At 37.0% G+C, this 18,090-nt stretch overlaps 1 protein-coding gene across 24 annotated transcripts in view; it reads left to right on the top strand.

Annotated features, from left to right (window-relative positions):
- Positions 1 to 18,090, top strand: part of AFDN (afadin, adherens junction formation factor) — a 115,937-nt gene that overhangs the window by 83,810 nt on the left and 14,037 nt on the right. For 13 of the 24 annotated variants that reach the window (XM_088161437.1, XM_088161452.1, XM_088161439.1 and 10 more), the window contains 7 exons: positions 9,344 to 9,409; positions 9,564 to 9,637; positions 10,163 to 10,281; positions 11,288 to 11,482; positions 11,749 to 11,840; positions 12,271 to 12,459; positions 15,044 to 16,066. In XM_088161437.1, the coding sequence (XP_088017563.1) occupies positions 9,344 to 9,409; positions 9,564 to 9,637; positions 10,163 to 10,281; positions 11,288 to 11,482; positions 11,749 to 11,840; positions 12,271 to 12,459; positions 15,044 to 16,066 (1,758 nt within the window). Of the gene's footprint in view, positions 1 to 9,343; positions 9,410 to 9,563; positions 9,638 to 10,162; positions 10,282 to 11,287; positions 11,483 to 11,748; positions 11,841 to 12,270; positions 12,460 to 15,043; positions 16,067 to 17,849; positions 17,886 to 18,090 lie in introns of all 24 variants that reach the window. The other 11 variants (XM_088161429.1, XM_088161451.1, XM_088161432.1 and 8 more) reach the window with 4 other exon arrangements.

Here is an 18,090-nt window from a genome sequence, read left to right on the forward strand (position 1 = left end):
AAACTGTTATTTTTTTAAAATGCTTACAAGCTTCGGTAATTTAATTGCTTCTAGACTAATTACTTGCCAAGGCAGTCAGAGAGAGACTTGATTCTGTTCCATAAACTTGCTTTTAAGGATGTTTATTGCAACTTGCAGAGATCTTCTGTGTAAGCCTAAGAATCTGGAATCAGGAATTAGCCGTGATAAAAATCAGTCAAATCTACTGAGTGTAGGCAGATAAAAGATTTCAGGCCTTATGGCTGGTATCAGCCTTGGTAAGCTACATTTCTATGCTATTTTCTTTAAACACATTTTATTTGCAGTTGACTCATCCTGCATTAAACTGTTTAATTATTATAAAATACCACAGAAGCCTAATTAACTTGGGAAAACTGTTGGCTGTAAAGCATTATGAGACATCCCAGATACCTTTAGTAAGGTACATTTGTGTATGTGTGCACACATATATGTCCTACCTACATTGTTAAAATAAAATCTTATTTAATGTTTGCATAAATAGGAAAAATCCAAGAAAATCTTGAAAATTACTTATTTTAAAAGATCTATGGTTGTGTGAACTACTGGAGTGTTTTGACATATAGTCTTGGTATCTGAAGCCACTTAAATTGGAGTATTACATAAAAAGGTTGGTGACTGTATGACACTTTTGTGGATTCAAAGTATAATTGGAGAGTGAAGATAGTTTCAGATCAGGACTATTTCTTCATTTTACTATTTATGTGAAATCATTTAAATATATATGTATTTGACAGAAATGTACTTTTCGATATTGAAAGATCATTAGGAAGACACTGACATTTTATGGAAATGAAAGTCAGCTTTTAATACCTCTAACATTTAAAAAGAAATGTTATTGAAGGGTATTTTTTTAAACCAGGCATGATTTTTCCAGTCTTCACTGGAAGCTGTTCATTGCTCCAGTTTTATCGGAGTAATAAACAAAGTATATGAAGCTCAAGGGGTGTGGGCAAAAGAGGTTTCAGAACAAGTAAGGACAAGACCTTCCTGTTAATTGTCTGGAGCAGCACCAGTTTGGTTAGGTGCTGTACTGCAGATCTGCTCTGCAGATGCATAGTTTTTCCTTAATTACTAAATATAATTCTACTGTTATTTTTAACAACTGTAAAAGTGTTTTTATAATAGTTTTTGTATTTCTAGTTGTCACTATAGGTATTGAAATACCCAGGTCATTTTACAGGTCTCCTAAAACTGCAAGAATATTGCTAACCTCACAGAAAGTACAGCTGGCTTGTGTTCCACCTATGTTGGGTGGGGTATGATGTGAGCAGATGGGAGTAGTTCAGCTGTTAAAGAGGTTAGCACCTGGTCAACAGATGGACCTTCACTCCCTCTTTATTCTTTAGGCTGGGATACTGATGGGGCTGTGTGGTGTCTCAGCACCTCCAAGCCATCATTGTGCTGGTGGCAGGTCCCCATGAGCATGTCACAGCATGGGTGGCTCACCTGGGAATGAAGCTGCATGTTGACTCTCACTAGAAGGAGCTGGCTGTTGTTTTCACCATGCCTTTACGGCTGCTTGTCCTGGCAAATACCAAATGGAAAGGAGGAGCAAACAGAATTTCTTCTGCTTGCTTTTAATGCTTCTATGGTGACTCACCAGCTGTTATGGATAGCTGTGGTGCTGCCATTAAGTCTGTCGGATATTCCTGTTACTCAAACTGTGACTTTTCTCTACAGTTGCACTATATGGTGTGTTCTGATTTTATGGCAAGTGGAATGTACGTGAGCCAGAGTTTCCTGTGTTTGTTACTGACAAGGAAGTTTTATAAAATTAATCTTGTGACAACACTAGCAATAAAATCTGTTCTCATTAACTACTCTCATTAAAAATCTGTCATATTTATTAATTTATTACTGTGGTACTTTTGTACATCCTCAGTTTTACATCCCTGATGTAGGAGTAGCAATTTCTTTTTTTAGATCACTGTAGTTTATCTTGTTCTTTTCTTCATTGGTCTGAATACTCTGTAGAAGTAGCTGTGATAGTTTGTTTTGGTCCGTGTTTTTTAATGCTGCCTCTTTTATTTCTATGGTTTTCACAGTGATATTTTTAAGCAAATGCAATATTTTAGGCACAATCATTTTAGAGCAAGGAGGGGCTTGCAAAATAATACTAATTGTGCAAAGAATTATGGGCTACTGTGTACTGATATATTATTATGTGATGGAAAAGTATTATAAAAGTATTGTAAGTGATGTGATGTTTCTTGTTAGCCTACCTCAAAAACTGAGGTTAGATTCCATTATCCAGCTTGGTCCTTTGGCTTCTTTAACATGACAGAATTTTTGTACTTAAGCAAAAAATTGTAGCAGGCTTCAAGGGGGCAAATACCCTTTTGGACAACAGGTATGAAATCTTTGTTTAGCATTGCTGTAACATTAGACTCCCATCTTGTAAGATTTTTCTAAACATATTTTTTTTCTGTGATAAAAACGATTTCCAACTAGCCTGCCTTGTCAAAAATAAATCTACTCCTCTTTTCTAAAACCTTCCCTGTCTTCCTTCAGTCCCACTTTAAATATTGTCAAACCGTAATGGGGCCACACAGATGAAATAAAGGTAGATTGAATGAAAGTAGAACTCCTGGTACGTTTTAATCTCTGGATTTACTGATAGTGTTTCATACCTCAGTTTTTCATTTATCCTCTTGACTTGCAGCTCCTTTTATTCTAGCTCTCAGTAAGGGAGGACTCCTTGTTTTTACAAGGTAGTTTGGTCACTTAAACATTTTCCCATACATTCTTTTCTTCATTCAGGTTTAGAATAAAGACCCAAGTTACCATTCTAAAAAGACTTCAGTATGCAGAAGTGTCCTGTGTTTATTTTTACCTCCCAAATAGGGTTAGAGAAGCTTTTAAAATGGAAAAGTTGTCCTTTGTCACAGAATTCCAACCTGTAAAACAAAGCAAATCTAGGATTAATTATTCTCATAGTCTGACTAAACTCCAAGTGCGTGACAATCTTGCAAGTGCAATGTGTTAACATCTTTCAACTTGATGTTGTTTTAAAACGTTTAATTACTTCTTAAGGTAAGTGTGAGATGATTAGAAAATCTTTATGCAGGTATTGCATCTCATGCAAATCGTCATCTTGGGTACTGGATCTAATAGCTTGCCTCAGTTTCCCCTCTGTGTTTGCTTTGTGCATCCTAAAGATGAATAAGCCCAAGCATGGAGATTATTTTCTAGAATCTTTTTGTGTTTTGCCTCAGAGACTTAATAAAGCTTTCTGTAAAAAAAGAGGGGGCAGGAACACAATATTTTTATCTCATTGTGCAACTACATGAGTAAAAGTGCAATATGTTTTTTAACAAGATGTACTTTCATCAGTTCTACGTGTGTCATTCATCTCCATCCCTTGCTAAAGTTAGGATTTTTCTTTTACATTTAGAAGAGGAATGGGTGGGACTTGACAAAATTGGGAAGTATCTTTTCAGTGCATTTCCCATGCAGGCGTTCAAAAGCTTAAAATGAAGATGTTTTCCACTGTGTAGTTTGATTCTCTGTGTGGGAACCTGCATATATGTGGGTGTTTGTTTTGCAATTGTTCTGGGGCTCAGCTCCCACTAGAATACAGTTGTTTTGCAAACATTACACAGAGCTGCTTGAAAAGTCAATAGGTGAGCTGTAGCAGGATTTAGGAATTTCAAATGGTTTAAGTTGTTGGGTTGAAAATAAAATTTTTCACCAAATAATGGAATCAACTTCCCTTAATGATCCAGGCCCCTCCTGGCAACCTCCTTTCCTGCACTGTTATGAACAGCCATGCTGTGCTGTAAACAATTTAGGGAAGCTGATTAAGTTGAAAACAAAGCTTGTATTTGGGAGGAGGGGAGCTGGAGACGGGGATCAGCTGAACCTACAGCCAGGTCTGTCATGGGACCTGCCACAACACAGTAGTGCCTGCACAGCTCCAAGTGTGAGACAGCATGGGAGCAGACAGGTGGGTTTTTTCCTGACACTGTACAAGTGCACTACTACTGTCACTGTGATTAACTCATTATTGGAGTATTTTTAAAATCCTGAAATGTGTGCGTAGTGCTTTACTGCTGGCATCCAAACTAGTTCTCTCTGCTTTGTGCACTTTATTTGTGCATAAAGGTTTTTGTATACTGATTATTTAACTGGATTGTAAAAACACAGAATGGAGGTGTTTCTTGTGTTGAAGCTTAGGTCTGAATATACTTCAGGTATCAGCATTTTTAAAAACTTTCTTCAGGTATTTAAAGTGTTCCCTTCTTCAGTCTCTAGTTCACTATTTGTTGAATTCCGTTCAACTAATATCTTCCTTATAGAACTTTTCCCCCCCAGGATTCTGTTTTGGGTATGTATTGTAAAAGTAGATAACCATTTAGAGGTCTTCAGAGTAGTGTTATAATCAGTTCAGTTCAGGAACATTGTCACCCAGGTGAACTGAACCAGCAATAGTACCTTAGTTGGGTTTTTCCTTAAATTATTACTTAAAGGGGAGGATTTCCCAAATTTTTTCCTCCAAAGGGTATCTTCTACTTTCTGCAAAGATTGCAGGAAAAAGTTGCATCAAATGTGAAAGAAAATGGGTAGATTAGTAGCTCTAGAGAGGCTTTTAAAAATATAGAATATCTTACATTATTTTTTGAAAAATACTTAAGGTTTTCAAGATTTGTATTTGGTTATGTATATTTGAGAAAATATGCCGTAGGTTTCAGTATGTAGATCTCGAGGAAAGGTAATAATCCATCTCTTTATGCTTACTGCATTCTTGCTTTCCACAGTCATCAGACTCCTTTACAGTTGTGTTCTTCTGTTTGGACTAAAAGCCATATGGATACACATGCTTCTGGTATTAAGGATCAGAGAAAATGAAGTGAAAAGAACGTTTATCGTATTTTTGTTACTGATACACACATTTTATTGCTCTGTTTTACTTGTGGGGGAATAGTTTTAATTATGTTGACCTTCACATTCCTTTAAAAGAAAAGTAGTGTAATAAGTAGTTCACAAAGAAATGTTTTATTGTAAAGTCAGTAAATGAAAACAGGAAAACCCATGTGATGTGTATGAGAATTTTATTCACTTTAGAGTTTAGTATGGGTGACTACATATTAGGAGCCTTTTTGTGTTTCTAATAATTGTATATTTCCTTCTAATGCAGCCTTCTGGAAAGTAGAACCAAAGCAAAATCAAGTCTATTTCAACAGAAATTAGGAATTTGGATTCAAATTACTGTCAAACTTAGAGTAAAAGTTGAAGGGAAGGTGATGAGTTGATTTTAAGGGTATTTAGAAAGAAGTCTTCCCAAGTTTGTGAAAGCACATGTGTATCATTAGAAACATGTTTAATTACACGTGAATTAGAGGAGAAGCTCACTGTTCATGTAATAAAACATGAGTAGATGTGGTAACTCATAAAGATTTTTTTTTTAACATAATCTGAACCGAGATTTATTTTAAAATAATTTTTATGTTTTCGAAATGCATTCGTTTTGTATTTAAGTGAGATGACTTGGAGCTAATGCATCTGCTCATAACTTCCTTTAAAAAAAACAGGAAAGAGATTGACAGACTATAGACATGATAAAAACATTTGAAAAGAAGCAATGAGGAGTAAAATGTCAGCTTCTTTAAATCATAATGAAGAATTATTGTCAGGGTTAGAGTATAGGCACCCTTAGAGCAAAAATCCGACTGATACAGTATCTTCCAGCTGTGGTGCCTTTAGGCAAAGAACATAACAAAAACAAGTGTAAGATCTTTCTCTCCTGTGAGGAAAGGCTGGGAGAATTAGGATTGTTCAGCCAGAAGAGTAAGCCCCAGAGTAACCTAATTGTGGCCTTCCAATACCTAAAAGGGGCCAACCAGCTAGCTGCAGAGGGACTTGTTAGAAGGGCAAGACAAGGGGGAATGGCTTTAAACCGAAAAAATAAGTTTAGATTAGATAGTCAAAAGAAGTTTTTTACTATGAGGGTGGTGAGGTATTGGATCTGCTTACTCAGCTAAGTGGTGGATGCCCCATCCGTGGAAGTGTTCAAGGGTTCTGAGTAATGCAGTCTAGTGGAAGGTGTCCTTATCTGTGCAAAGGGGGTTGGAGCTAGATGGTCTTTAAGTTTTTTTTTTCAGCCCAAACTACTCTATGGTTCATCCTGGTTTCTAGCTTTCTGTAATTCCAGAGTGCATTGTATCACTTTGGGGGGGGTTTATGTTGTTTGGTTGGTTGGTTTTTTCTCTAAAGCCTCAAAGAACCCTACTGAGAATCTTGGATTCTGTTTACACTTTGGCATCTTTCAGCAGTGTTGTTCCTGGCTGTTTCCCAATTTAATTATGAAATCCTATGGAAAATGTTTTACAGGGTGGAGGTTTGTTGCATTTAGTTTGTGTTTTACTATTTAAAACATGCTAGATGTGATAGGAGAAGTAAGAAAGTGTTTTCTACTGGCTGATTAGAGAGATGATAAATAATTCTGTCAGTGCAACTCATAATCCCATTGGCCTTCAGTTCCTTGACTGTTGCTGCGCTGAGGAGCCCATGTGTCTGCTTAGTTGGTTGTCTCAAGAAAGGTATTCGTGTTTCTGATGATTCTTGTTATCCCCTGAACCTAATGGTTCTGCTAGTGTCATTTTGTAAGGGAGTAATCAGAATTCTAAAGTTTTCTAAATGTGGCCATTTTAGATTTTTAGTGACTATGATGGTTTCTGCTTTGTTCTTCTGGCTTTCAGATTTCTGAGCCTGGTATAAGGTGGCTCTGAAAACAGTGACTAAACTTCAGGAGATAAAGTCAGTTTAGAAACCACTCTTACGGGTATTTGTGCAATTGAAAATGTTTATTTCATCATTATCTGCAAACCTATATAAGCAACGTATGAGCTTATACAGAAGGTTTCAACTTCATTTATTGTACACTAAGAGTCATAATCAAACATGAGAAAGGTGATATACACGAATGAATATAGTGTCAGATGCAATACATGAGTACCAAAGTGACCTGATTAATGTGTATGCTGTTTTAAGTGGCAGTGCTCTTCCAAAGGTTTGCTTGTTTTTAACCTAATCTTTGTATGAGACAGATCTTTGTCTGAATCTCTGGACCTAAGGGGGCGAGATTCTTGCTAGCCTCCTTTGAAGTTAGGACTGAATAAAAATGCTGTCAGTTCTAGGTGGCTTCAGAGGAATCTGGTTATTCTTGGTCAGTGTGATCACCAAGAAAAGCTGTTGTTTGGTTCCTGCAATGGTAGATGTGATACGTGAGGTTATAACTGCAAGGGTGGGTGGGTGAGTTGCTGTTGATTCTTTTGCCCTTTGGGATTCAAGGAGCTTGCCTTCAGGTATACTTAGTGGCTGTAGGCAGAGGAAGGGACATATAAATGCTATAATTTAATTTTCAGTTCCCAGCAAGGGAAGGTGGTAACTGGTTCTGCCAATGGTGCCATGATGGGAACCAGCACCTTAGAAGGTTGAAACATTGCTTCACATTTGAACCAGTGAAGTACATCTTCCCCCCACCACTGCTCCAGTAGTCAGCATCATGTGATCCATCTCCTGCTCTTGGTTTTGACTTACTTGATGAATCTTCCATTTGGTACATTTAGTTACATTATTGTTTGCCTTTATTTTAGAACACATACGAGCATGGTAAACAGCACATTCATTTAGGGCTCCTCTGCAAACTTCTGTTCCCTGTGAAAACTAACAACTTTTGATCCATTATTGAACCCGTTGTTAATACACAAGGACAAGTTCTTTCTTATTGTGTGCCACTTTGAAGTCTCAATGAACTCCTGCTAAAAGATCTTGTGATGTCCATCTTGGAAGTCTAGGTGTTCAGCTAGATCATCCTTCCTCACGTTCGTCTTGGTTGCTTGGGGGAAAGAGATTTATGAAGCATGATTGCATTTTCCATTGCATTTATCTAGCTGTCTTCTAACTTGTGTTTTCCATAACTTTAGCCAGTTTTTCTGGTATAAAGTTAAATTTATTCTGCAGTGACAGCAATGTTTCTTTAGCAATGTTTCTTCTCTTAATTCTTTGAATTGTCTTTGTAGTCTTTCCAGACAAAAAAAGTATCTGTATTTTTTCCTTTATCTATATGTATGGCTTAAGCAATTATTATTAAAAATTTGGACATGCAGAATGTTAGACTCGAAGGAGTCTCGGAGGAGTTATTTTTCTGTGGCATTTGTGTAAACATTTGGGATTAACCTAGGACTTAATGAAAATAGGTCTTTCATTTGTGTAGAAAACCATGTCTGTGTAACACTAGCTTTGAATAATCTTCAAATTCATTCTTATTTTACTTTACTATTACAATGGGAGCAATGCGTGCTTTTGCTGCCAAAAGAAAAGACTTGAAAAGGAGGAGGGGAAAAAAAGGCGGAAGCTATATATTCAATATCAAAGCAACTTGGGGGTTTACATTAGAAAAATGATGTTACAATTGTGTGTGCTCTGTTGAAAATGTGCTTAGCACTCTCCTGAGTGACTTGCAGAGTCAAACAGCGCTGTTTGCTGTAGTAGATAAATGACAAGTAATAGTCTTGCATTATAAGAGACAATTTAAAGGTTTGTTATACTAACATTTGGACTGATTTGTGTGGTGTCTTGTACATTGGAGCATGTGGATGACACAACAGCATGGCTTGAATAGATGCTTTTATTCTTGTATTTGGTATCTGTTGGTATCTGTCTTGCAGTAAGTTCACTGTTAACAGTCCTTTTAAAATGTAGCAGAACACTTTTGAGAAAGATGTTTTATGAACAAAATTGCATGGTTTTGCAGTAGACTTAAATATTGGCTCTGTCAATTCTAAAATACTTACGTCTGCTTTACTTGTTTATGTAAAGCTAGAGGCACTCTTTGTTCCTTTACCCTGGCTCCTTTACAGTCCTAATGAATATAAAAAACATTTCTATTCTTTTTCATGTAATCTGCAATTTACCTTGTTTCACTGGGATACAGTGCTCTCTTTAAAAACATAATGCAAAGAGGTATAAATAATATATGTGTAAAAGTGCAAGTGTTTCTTATTAGAAGGGAACGAGAGCAAATTTCTAAAGTATAAGTTTTAGTTAACATATTTTTTTCTTATTCAAACTTGCATTAAGACCAAATATTCTTTGCTTCTAACAAAATTTGCAGTTTTAATAGGCCTAATATTAAATTTTTCATATTACTTTAATTGAATGTAACTCTTCTCTGTATAATTGATTTTTCTTCAGTTTGAAAATAAATAAAAATAATGAGAAGGTAGAGGTTTACTTAATCATGTAAAATTTTGATGCAAGTTGATGGCGTGCTTAAGAGATCAAATATAAATTAACTAAATTAATGCCTCTTTCTCTGTAGGGTGCTGGCCAAGACAAACTTGGAATATATGTCAAGTCTGTAGTGAAAGGAGGTGCCGCAGATGTGGTTAGTAATATTCTTAATCATCAATTTCAAAAGTAGAAAGAGTCTTTGGAAATGCTTTAAAATCCTTTATTTACTAGTTTGTGTGAATGATTGTTTTAATGGAGATCATGTTAGCGTTGGTGTATGAATTTTCTTCTCTTGCACATGTATTTAGGATGGTCGTCTGGCTGCAGGGGATCAGTTGCTTAGTGTGGATGGTCGAAGTTTGGTGGGCCTATCCCAGGAGAGGTATGGAATGCTTCCCTTGGTTATTGTTATATGAAGAAAATGTTAGCTTAATAACATACCAAAGCTCATGGTTTTTTACACTTTAGGCTTTGTCTTGGAGTTTCATAATTGACTGGATAACCTTAGTTCAACTAAGGTTGATAACCAAGTGGTTAACTGTGGATAACCAAGTTGACTCTTTGTGTACTATTTTTCTCTTCTTTTCATATGATGCTGGTTCTCTGTATGGAAGAGATGATATTATACGTTTGGATTTTGGTTTTGAACAGTTTCTGTAGCTCTAACTTTAAATATTTTGGCTTCTGACCTTTGAAGCAGAATCTGGGAATAAATAGTACTTGCCAGTAGGTATTGTCTGGGTGCATAAACCTATCTTGTCATTATCTTGTAATTTTTTTCAAAGTGATTTTAAGTATTAATCTGAAAAAGAGTGCTTTATCAAGCAACAGATTACTGATAATAAGGGTAACTAAGAAATACAGTGCCTACTTTAATTTTCTTTATTTGGTTTGCCTTTTTTTGCAGGGCAGCAGAACTTATGACTAGGACAGGGTCTGTAGTAACACTAGAAGTAGCAAAACAAGGAGCAATTTACCATGGTCTGGCAACCCTGCTTAATCAGCCATCCCCAATGATGCAAAGAGGTAAAGATACTAATATTGATATTGATAACAGCTTTGTAAGTCTGCTTTCTGCATTTATAAGAATGTAGAAAATACAATAATTTGCAATATCTTACCAAGTATTATTACAATGTTAAATCAGAAAAGAAATATAATTGCACAGAAAAAAAGACATTTCCTTTCTTAGCAGAAATTCATTTGGTTTTAAATACTGCTTGAAATTTTCCTAGTCTAGTAATTAATCAATCCTTTGCATATGCACTTTTCAGAACTTAATTATGCATTTAAACAAAGTTCTGATTTAAATTAATTTTTATTTTGACAAATGGAATATAATGAATAGAAAGGGCATTAAACTTAATGGCATTTTTTATCCCTTTCGTAAGAGCTTCTCTCCTCTCAGAACATGTCTTCCTTGTAACCACAGAATGCAGTGTAACTAGTAGGAGAGAAATAAATGTAAACAGAAGCCCTGGAATGTATTTTGCCAGTGATTTTTTAAAACTAGAAATGTTGAAATATATCTCCTTAAGTTTGACTGTCTGATCATAAGAAGTTCTTGGATGCTTCTCCAATGTTTTAACAAATTACCTATTAAACTCCAATATAAAATAATGTTGTAAAGGAAATAATTTTATCAGTGAAGACATTGTCTACATACAGGGTAGTACCACAGTATAGGAAAGAACGGGTTAAAAGAATAAATCCTTATTATCACACCTCACAACACCATCCCAGATGCCATATGCCTCAGTCATCCAGAGACCTTTCAGTATAACATACTTAGTTTTTTCAATTGTTGGGATATGTTGTCAGAAGTTCTTTTGAAGAATACAGATTGAAGGAATTCAGTATATTTGATACAAGATTGAGATTCCATATTTGAAGAAATAAAGATTTTTAACTAGCATTTGCTTTGCTGGGAACTGAATTTTTAAATATAAGCTCAAGGTAGCTCTAGTTTAAAAAAAAATACATTAGGCAGTAGTTAAGTGAAAAGAAGAAACTACATATCCAACTGTTACAGTTTCTGACCGCCGTGGCTCAGGTAAACCCCGACCAAAGAGTGAAGGTTTTGAGCTGTATAACAACTCCACGCAAAATGGATCACCTGAGAGTCCTCAGCTGCCATGGACGGAGTACAGTGAACCAAAGAAGCTGCCAGGGGATGACAGATTGATGAAGAACAGAGCTGATCATCGTTCCAGTCCCAATGTAGCAAGTAAGAAAAATTACCCTTCTTCTGGGAGAGATGCCTCCTCCAGTAGTTTTAGAGGATGTTGTATTCAAAAGGGGTGATTGTTTTTAAAAATGGATTAAGTTTAAAATACCAGTGTAGTGGTAACATTTGGAGCAAGCCTCTCGCTAGAACTACCTACAGACAAAATCGTAGTTATTTTATGAATACTGTTACTTTATTAAGTCTTTATTAAATTCTGTAAATTATTATTAACAGTCATGTAAATGCTTCCTTTAACTTTCCAACAGATCAGCCTCCAAGCCCTGGGGGAAAGAATGCTTATGCATCTGGAACTACCACCAAAATAACCTCAGTCTCTACTGGAAATCTTTGTACAGAGGTCAGAAGTGGCAAGCAAAATGCTGGCTATTAAACTTTCTTTATCTATCAATAGTGTCAGTGTGCTTGAGTTAAACCAGTGTCGTACTGAACTGTTCGACCACAGTGCTGGCACTTGTGACTGGGTGGGGTTTTGCTTATTACAGCTAATGGAAGGTTGAGACAGTTTTCAATGATTTCATTAAATTTTGTTCATGAAGCTGTCCTTGTGATTTCTTAGGTTCGTACAATACTGTATACTCACTTTGAGACCATAAAAACATGAGTCATAGCCACACTTATATTTGATACTAGGCAACCTCTCTATCTCCTGTCCCAGATGAGTAATGCTCTTAGGAGCCAAAAGAAAATATTTGGAAAATTCATGTTTTGAACAAACTTCCATACAGATCTATGTGAATTTTGCCTTACTATTTTTCTGCCTTTTTCAGGAGCAGATTCTGCCACCACGACCTGAAGCTTACCCTATTCCAACACAGACCTATACTAGAGAATATTTCACGTTCCCAGCTTCAAAGTCCCAGGATCGAATGGGTCCTGCTCAGAGTCAGTGGCCAAATTATGAAGAAAAACCACAGCTCCAGGCAGAAAGTAATAATTCTATCAATACTACCATGCAGGTGAGAAGTAATTTTTTTCAGTATAAGGAAACAAACAAGAAAGAAACTGCTTGCTTTCCATTCCTGGACTGCTAGACTTTTTCCATAGTAGTCAGCTCTCTATAACTATACCACAAGATGGGAACACCTGTACTTTTGCCAAGAAGGACTTGGGTTCAGGAACCCTGTGGGATTTCTTTTTCCCTTTCCATTTTGCCTTTTTTCCCCCCCTTTCCTTTTTGTTACCATGTTCTTGCAGACCTGTTATCTGGGATATTTTAATCCCCTGTTAGAGGTAATGGGGTGTAAGTGGTAGTAGGGTTCATCTTGTAAAATGTTCTGTGGTTTTCTGAAAAGTGAACTAAATCTTCATTCTTCCAAGAAGGTTTATGTGGAAAAATATTTGCCTGAAGGGTGTGTTATTTAAGTGATAAAGTATTAAAGTTGAAATAAAACAGTACTTTGAGACCTATCCAAGGAGTTCACTGAAACACATTCCCTGCTCCTAGTTAAAAAAAAAAATATATAATTTCAAAATCTGTCTATTATCAAAGTGTGGATGCATCTTGACATGGAATGAATTTACACCCGTTGTACTACTAGAAATTCAAACACAGTGTTGTTCTGCTCCTGTTAGTGAGAACTTCACTCAAATCCATACAGGAAATTAAACCTAGATCTACTAAATCTAGTTAGTGGATGATCTTCTTTCTCTAATCTGCCAGACTTAAAAATATAGATAGCTTTTTTTTTTTTTTTGCTATTTCCTAATTAATGATAAGAGCAGCGCCTTACACCAGGCTTATCTTTTACTTTTGGAGAAGTGTCATGTAAATTATCTTGAGATTCTGTCTAAGTAAGCAAAGAAAGAATTGTTTATTGGTTGCTCACGCACGTAGGGGCAAGTGAATTCAGTAAAAAGTCACTCTTTTTTAGTGTTTTTCAGTGTTATAGAGATTAAATTCTCATTATTTGGGCTGTTAAAAAATGTAGATGTTTTGCTTCAAGTAGGATAGTACTTTTGAAAGGAAGTGCTGCAAGTTTAATGACCATGGCAAATAGATATGGAAATATTTTACTAAATTTCCATGCTTAACTCTTCCATATTTCATTATTTCATCTCACTTAATCATAGCTGTATAGTTAGCATCTGAGTGCTCTCTGTCAGTGATGGGAGAAGGGGAGAGGCAGGTGTCTCCAGAGAATGGTTCCTACCCATTTATCTTAACTGAATTCTATGATAATTGTTGCCTGGACATGCATCTCTCCCCTGCTTAAAACAAGCTTAAGTGAGTAGCTTAGAAGAGGTGGTTAAAACTGGTAAAGATGAAGCCCATCTATTAAAGTTGTTGACAGGCACTGAATTTGAGCTATAGCCTTCAGGCTGAAAGCAGGGCAGAAAAGGATTTTGCTAAAGCAAAATAGAAGCTTTAACTCCTTACAAGTACTGAAAGCATTCATAGTTTTTCCCTGCCAGACAATATTTCTTTTAAGTTGAAAATTAGAAGAAAACAGAAGAAAAATCTTTGCAAAAATAAAAAAAAATACACTTTAATCTTTGCAGAGAGAGATGAGCTTGTAAAACAAAGCTGCTAAATGCTTGTTTTCTATTCTGAAGGCATTAGCAAACTTTGGCTAGGTGCATCTTTACAGCAAATCTAACACAAATAACTGTGTGTTCAGCTCTGTTGGACTAATAGAGCATAAAAAATATGCTTGTTCCTCTCAAAGAGGGCATTCTTTAGAGGTCATGATTAAGGTCATTGATGGAGGAAAATAAAAGGAGTTTGCTTTGTTAGTCTTCTCTCAGTTGTTGATAATTGGTGCATTATGTGTTCAGTGCTTAGCAGTTCCTAACATTCGAAGTATGAATATTTGCTTCAAGAAAATCATTAACAGATTTAATAATCCTGGTTTATGGTCCAGTGTTCCTTTTCAGGTGGTTGTTCAGTGCAATGGGACACAGAGGTTCTATAGAAAAAGACCTGGTGTTTGATGCACTTAAGTGACAAAAATCTCAGACCATTATACTCATGTTCCAGGAGAAGGTAGAATTACACTGCCTGGCTGGATTCTGTACCCTGAATTGTGTTAGTAATGGCAGTTTCCTGCAGAGCATCTCGCCTGTTAATGGAGGAGGGTGGGCAGAGGCACTCTCTCTCTCTGCAGCCTTTCTGTTTGCATTTGCAGTAGGAAAGATGTTCACTGAAGCCAGTTGAAGCCTGAATAGCAGAGCTGGTGTGACTGAGCCACTGCTCAGAGCTACCAGTACTCACGTGGGGGAGGGGGTGTCAGGGATAGTCCTGAGAAAATGTGCGAGCTGGGGAGGTTTTCAGCTTAAACTCCCTTTTGCATTCATCCTTCCTCCCAGTCCAGTTACTAGGCAGTTCCCAGGAGCTTGCTAAGTCTTCCATCACTTGAATGAGTTAAGAAGACGGAGAAGAATATTTTATTGTTGGTTTTGGAAAACCTACTGGGCATGGAAATGCTGAAATTCATTAAAAGTAATTACCTTCAGTAATAAGAATGTGTTTTGTAAGCCATTTTCAAATATGTTTTAATGTGGATGGATTGTGATACACATGCCTTGTTTAATATTTTTCAGCGTGTAGCTCGTTCCCAGGAAGAGCTCAGAGACAAAGTTTTCCAGCCAGAGAGGAATCGTTTGGAAGTTGTTATACGGAAAGATGTGGAGTACATTGATCGGAAGTCGGACAGCGATCAGTGGATTAATTCATCTGTGGATTCTAGCACATCTAGCCAGGAGCACCTGAACCATTCCTCCAAACCAGTGTCACCAGGCTCTTGTTTAACTAAAAGTGGACCTGGCCGTTGGAAAACTCCAGCCACTAGCCAGCCGACTCCAGTGGCCATTTCTCAGCCCATCAGAACAGATCTTCCCCCTCCACCACCACCTCCTCCAGTGCATTATGCTGCCGAATTTGATGAACTACAAATGGATTTGCCTCTGCCTCCCCCTCCTCCTCCAAATCAGATAGGAGCACAAGCATCCTCCCAGGTAGCTGCTGCTGAGCGTAAAAAAAGAGAAGAGCATCAGAGGTGGTATGAAAAAGAAAAGGCACGTTTGGAAGAAGAACGAGAAAGGAAACGTCGTGAGCAGGAGAGAAAACTAGGCCAAATGCGTTCTCAGCCACTAATTCCTGCTCAGCCTGTGGTTCCTCCCGTCTCCCTTCAACAAGTGAAATCAGAAAAACCCTCAACTTTGCAGAGGTCTCAAGAAACAGTTATTCGAGAGCTGCAGCCCCAACAGCAGCCACGGACTATTGAGAGGAGAGATCTGCAGTACATTACTATCAGCAAGGAAGAGCTGTCGTCTGGTGATAGCCTCTCTCCAGATCCATGGAAACGGGATGCGAAGGAGAAACTGGAGAAGCAGCAACAGATGCACATTGTGGACATGCTGAGTAAAGAGATTCAGGAACTTCAGAATAAGCCTGATCGTACAGCGGAAGAAAACGACCGCCTCCGCAAACTCATGCTTGAGTGGCAGTTCCAAAAGCGACTGCAAGAATCAAAGCAGAAGGATGAAGATGACGATGAAGAGGAGGATGATGAGGTGGATACTATGCTCATCATGCAGCGACTGGAGGCAGAAAGAAGAGCAAGGGTAAAATCCTTTCTAGAAAAAAATAAATTTCTAGCTTGGTGGGTTTTCATGCTTGGAGTATTTTGGTGTTCTTAGAGGGTAAAGGAGAATGACGCTTTCTTCAATGGCTTAAATTTTAGAATTAATAACTTAGAGTGGTTTCATCAGTTGAGTAATGTATTATGAAAGTATCAAAGCTACCTTTTATAGAATGCAGTTTAGCAATTGAATTTACTTTTCTGGTTTTGGGGAGAGTAAAGATCCCTTTGAATAAAGGGTTTTTGCCATGTACCTAGAATGTGGTTAGAAGGTAAAATATGACGGAAATTTACTTGCAGAAAGGTAAGCAAAAACGTTTGAAATCATCAAAGTTTGTAGGAGAATCAGGAATAAAACCAGTGTGATTTCTCCCTCCCCCGTGTATTTACCTCTAAAAGTTTTTGTTATAGTCTTGGGACATGCACACAGACATGCATTCTGTTTCCAGGGAATAGTGAGCTGAACAGCCATTCCAACTTGCTGGTCTGATCCAGCTGCTACCTCTACCTTTACCAGCCCTCAGTGCTGACCTCAGCAGTGGAGGGAGCATTGCTTGAGCTGCCTGGTTTTGGGTGGTGTAATAGCTAATATACCCTCTCTAGAGCTCAAGCTCCTATAGGCCTGGATTTTCATGGTGTCCAATTTAATCAGCATCTGAGGTTTGCTTACCTTAGCTTCAGTTTTGTAAAAGCTCATAATATATATAATAAAATACAACTGAATAGTACGGTGAAATTTTTAACCACTCTTGCTGGTGGCTGTTGTCTCCCAAGACTCTGCTAAATCTACTGTTATTGAGAAAAAGTTTATTTAGGAAAATCTGTTCTTTCCTGAATAACAGCATGGATTCCCAAGTTATATAGCAACAGCTATGCTTTTCCAGGCTTAAAAGCTAGCTCTAATATGTTCAGTGTCTTCTGTGTGTTTGTCTTGAAAAGTTGACTTAATTCTGTGATAAGCAGTGTTTAATTCCTGAGAAATGTTTGGACATGCTTGTTTTGACATTCAGAAATAGCTAGTGGCTTGAGTAGGATTTGAGTTCAGGATTGTTTTGGCAGCTTCATTTCCTAAACTTACTCTTCTCATATTTGCTGCAGTCTGCATTGCTTTCCTTTTTTTCTTGTGCCTAACTTTTTTACTGTGTAAAACAATAGATACCTCAAAATTGGCAACTGAAGAAAGGAAAAGCTAAATATATATTTGACAAACCGGTTGCCCTAAAGTCCAGCATTGCTAACAGGCAATTTTTGGCACATAGTTACCTATGGCCATTAAAAATTCATGTAGAACTGCCATTTAAACAAAGAGCGTCTTAAAAATTTTACTGTGGCAAGGCTAAGAAAGACATATGTCATTAAAAACAAAAGCCAGTTGTATTGCATAACAATATTAGTCTTCTCTGCAAATGCTGATTTTAAAACATTATTTGTGCATTAAGTTCTTCCAGCTTTTTGGAACATTTTGAAACTAAAAAATAACAGTTGTCTTGAACTGAATTCATGTTTGCATTTTGGTTACATTTCACTTCTAGAGATGCAGTTAAGTAGCATCTCTGCGGAGCTACTGAGGAGGTGCATGAGTCAATACTGATAAAAATTTTGGATTGTTTTCATTTCTGTATATCACATTTATGTCCATTCAGTTCTTCATTCTAAAGCAGCCAACTAAACAAATAAAAGAAAATGCTTTTGAAATAGTACAAATCTAACCTATCTTTATTTACACTGTGCATCTTTCTTTTTTTCCCCTTTCTTACTACCTGCAGCAGACTGCTGTGCCAGCAATCTCTGTTCTAGATTTGGTATGTTTGTTTCTTTCTCTTCAATATCTCTTTCCTATTTCAATTCCTTATTAATAACAACCCTATGTGCTTTGGATGATTTGGTATCTTTGTGTGTTCAAAGATAATTATGATACAGTAAGTTAACTGCATGCATGCATTTGAATGTTTTCAGATGTGATTCTTTTCCCTATGTTTCCTTCCTCTTAGATGTTGTGTTTTTCTT

The sequence above is a fragment of the Sturnus vulgaris genome, chromosome 3 (assembly GCF_052056855.1).
Source record: "Sturnus vulgaris isolate bStuVul1 chromosome 3, bStuVul1.hap1, whole genome shotgun sequence".
Taxonomy (NCBI): Eukaryota; Metazoa; Chordata; class Aves; order Passeriformes; family Sturnidae; genus Sturnus; species Sturnus vulgaris.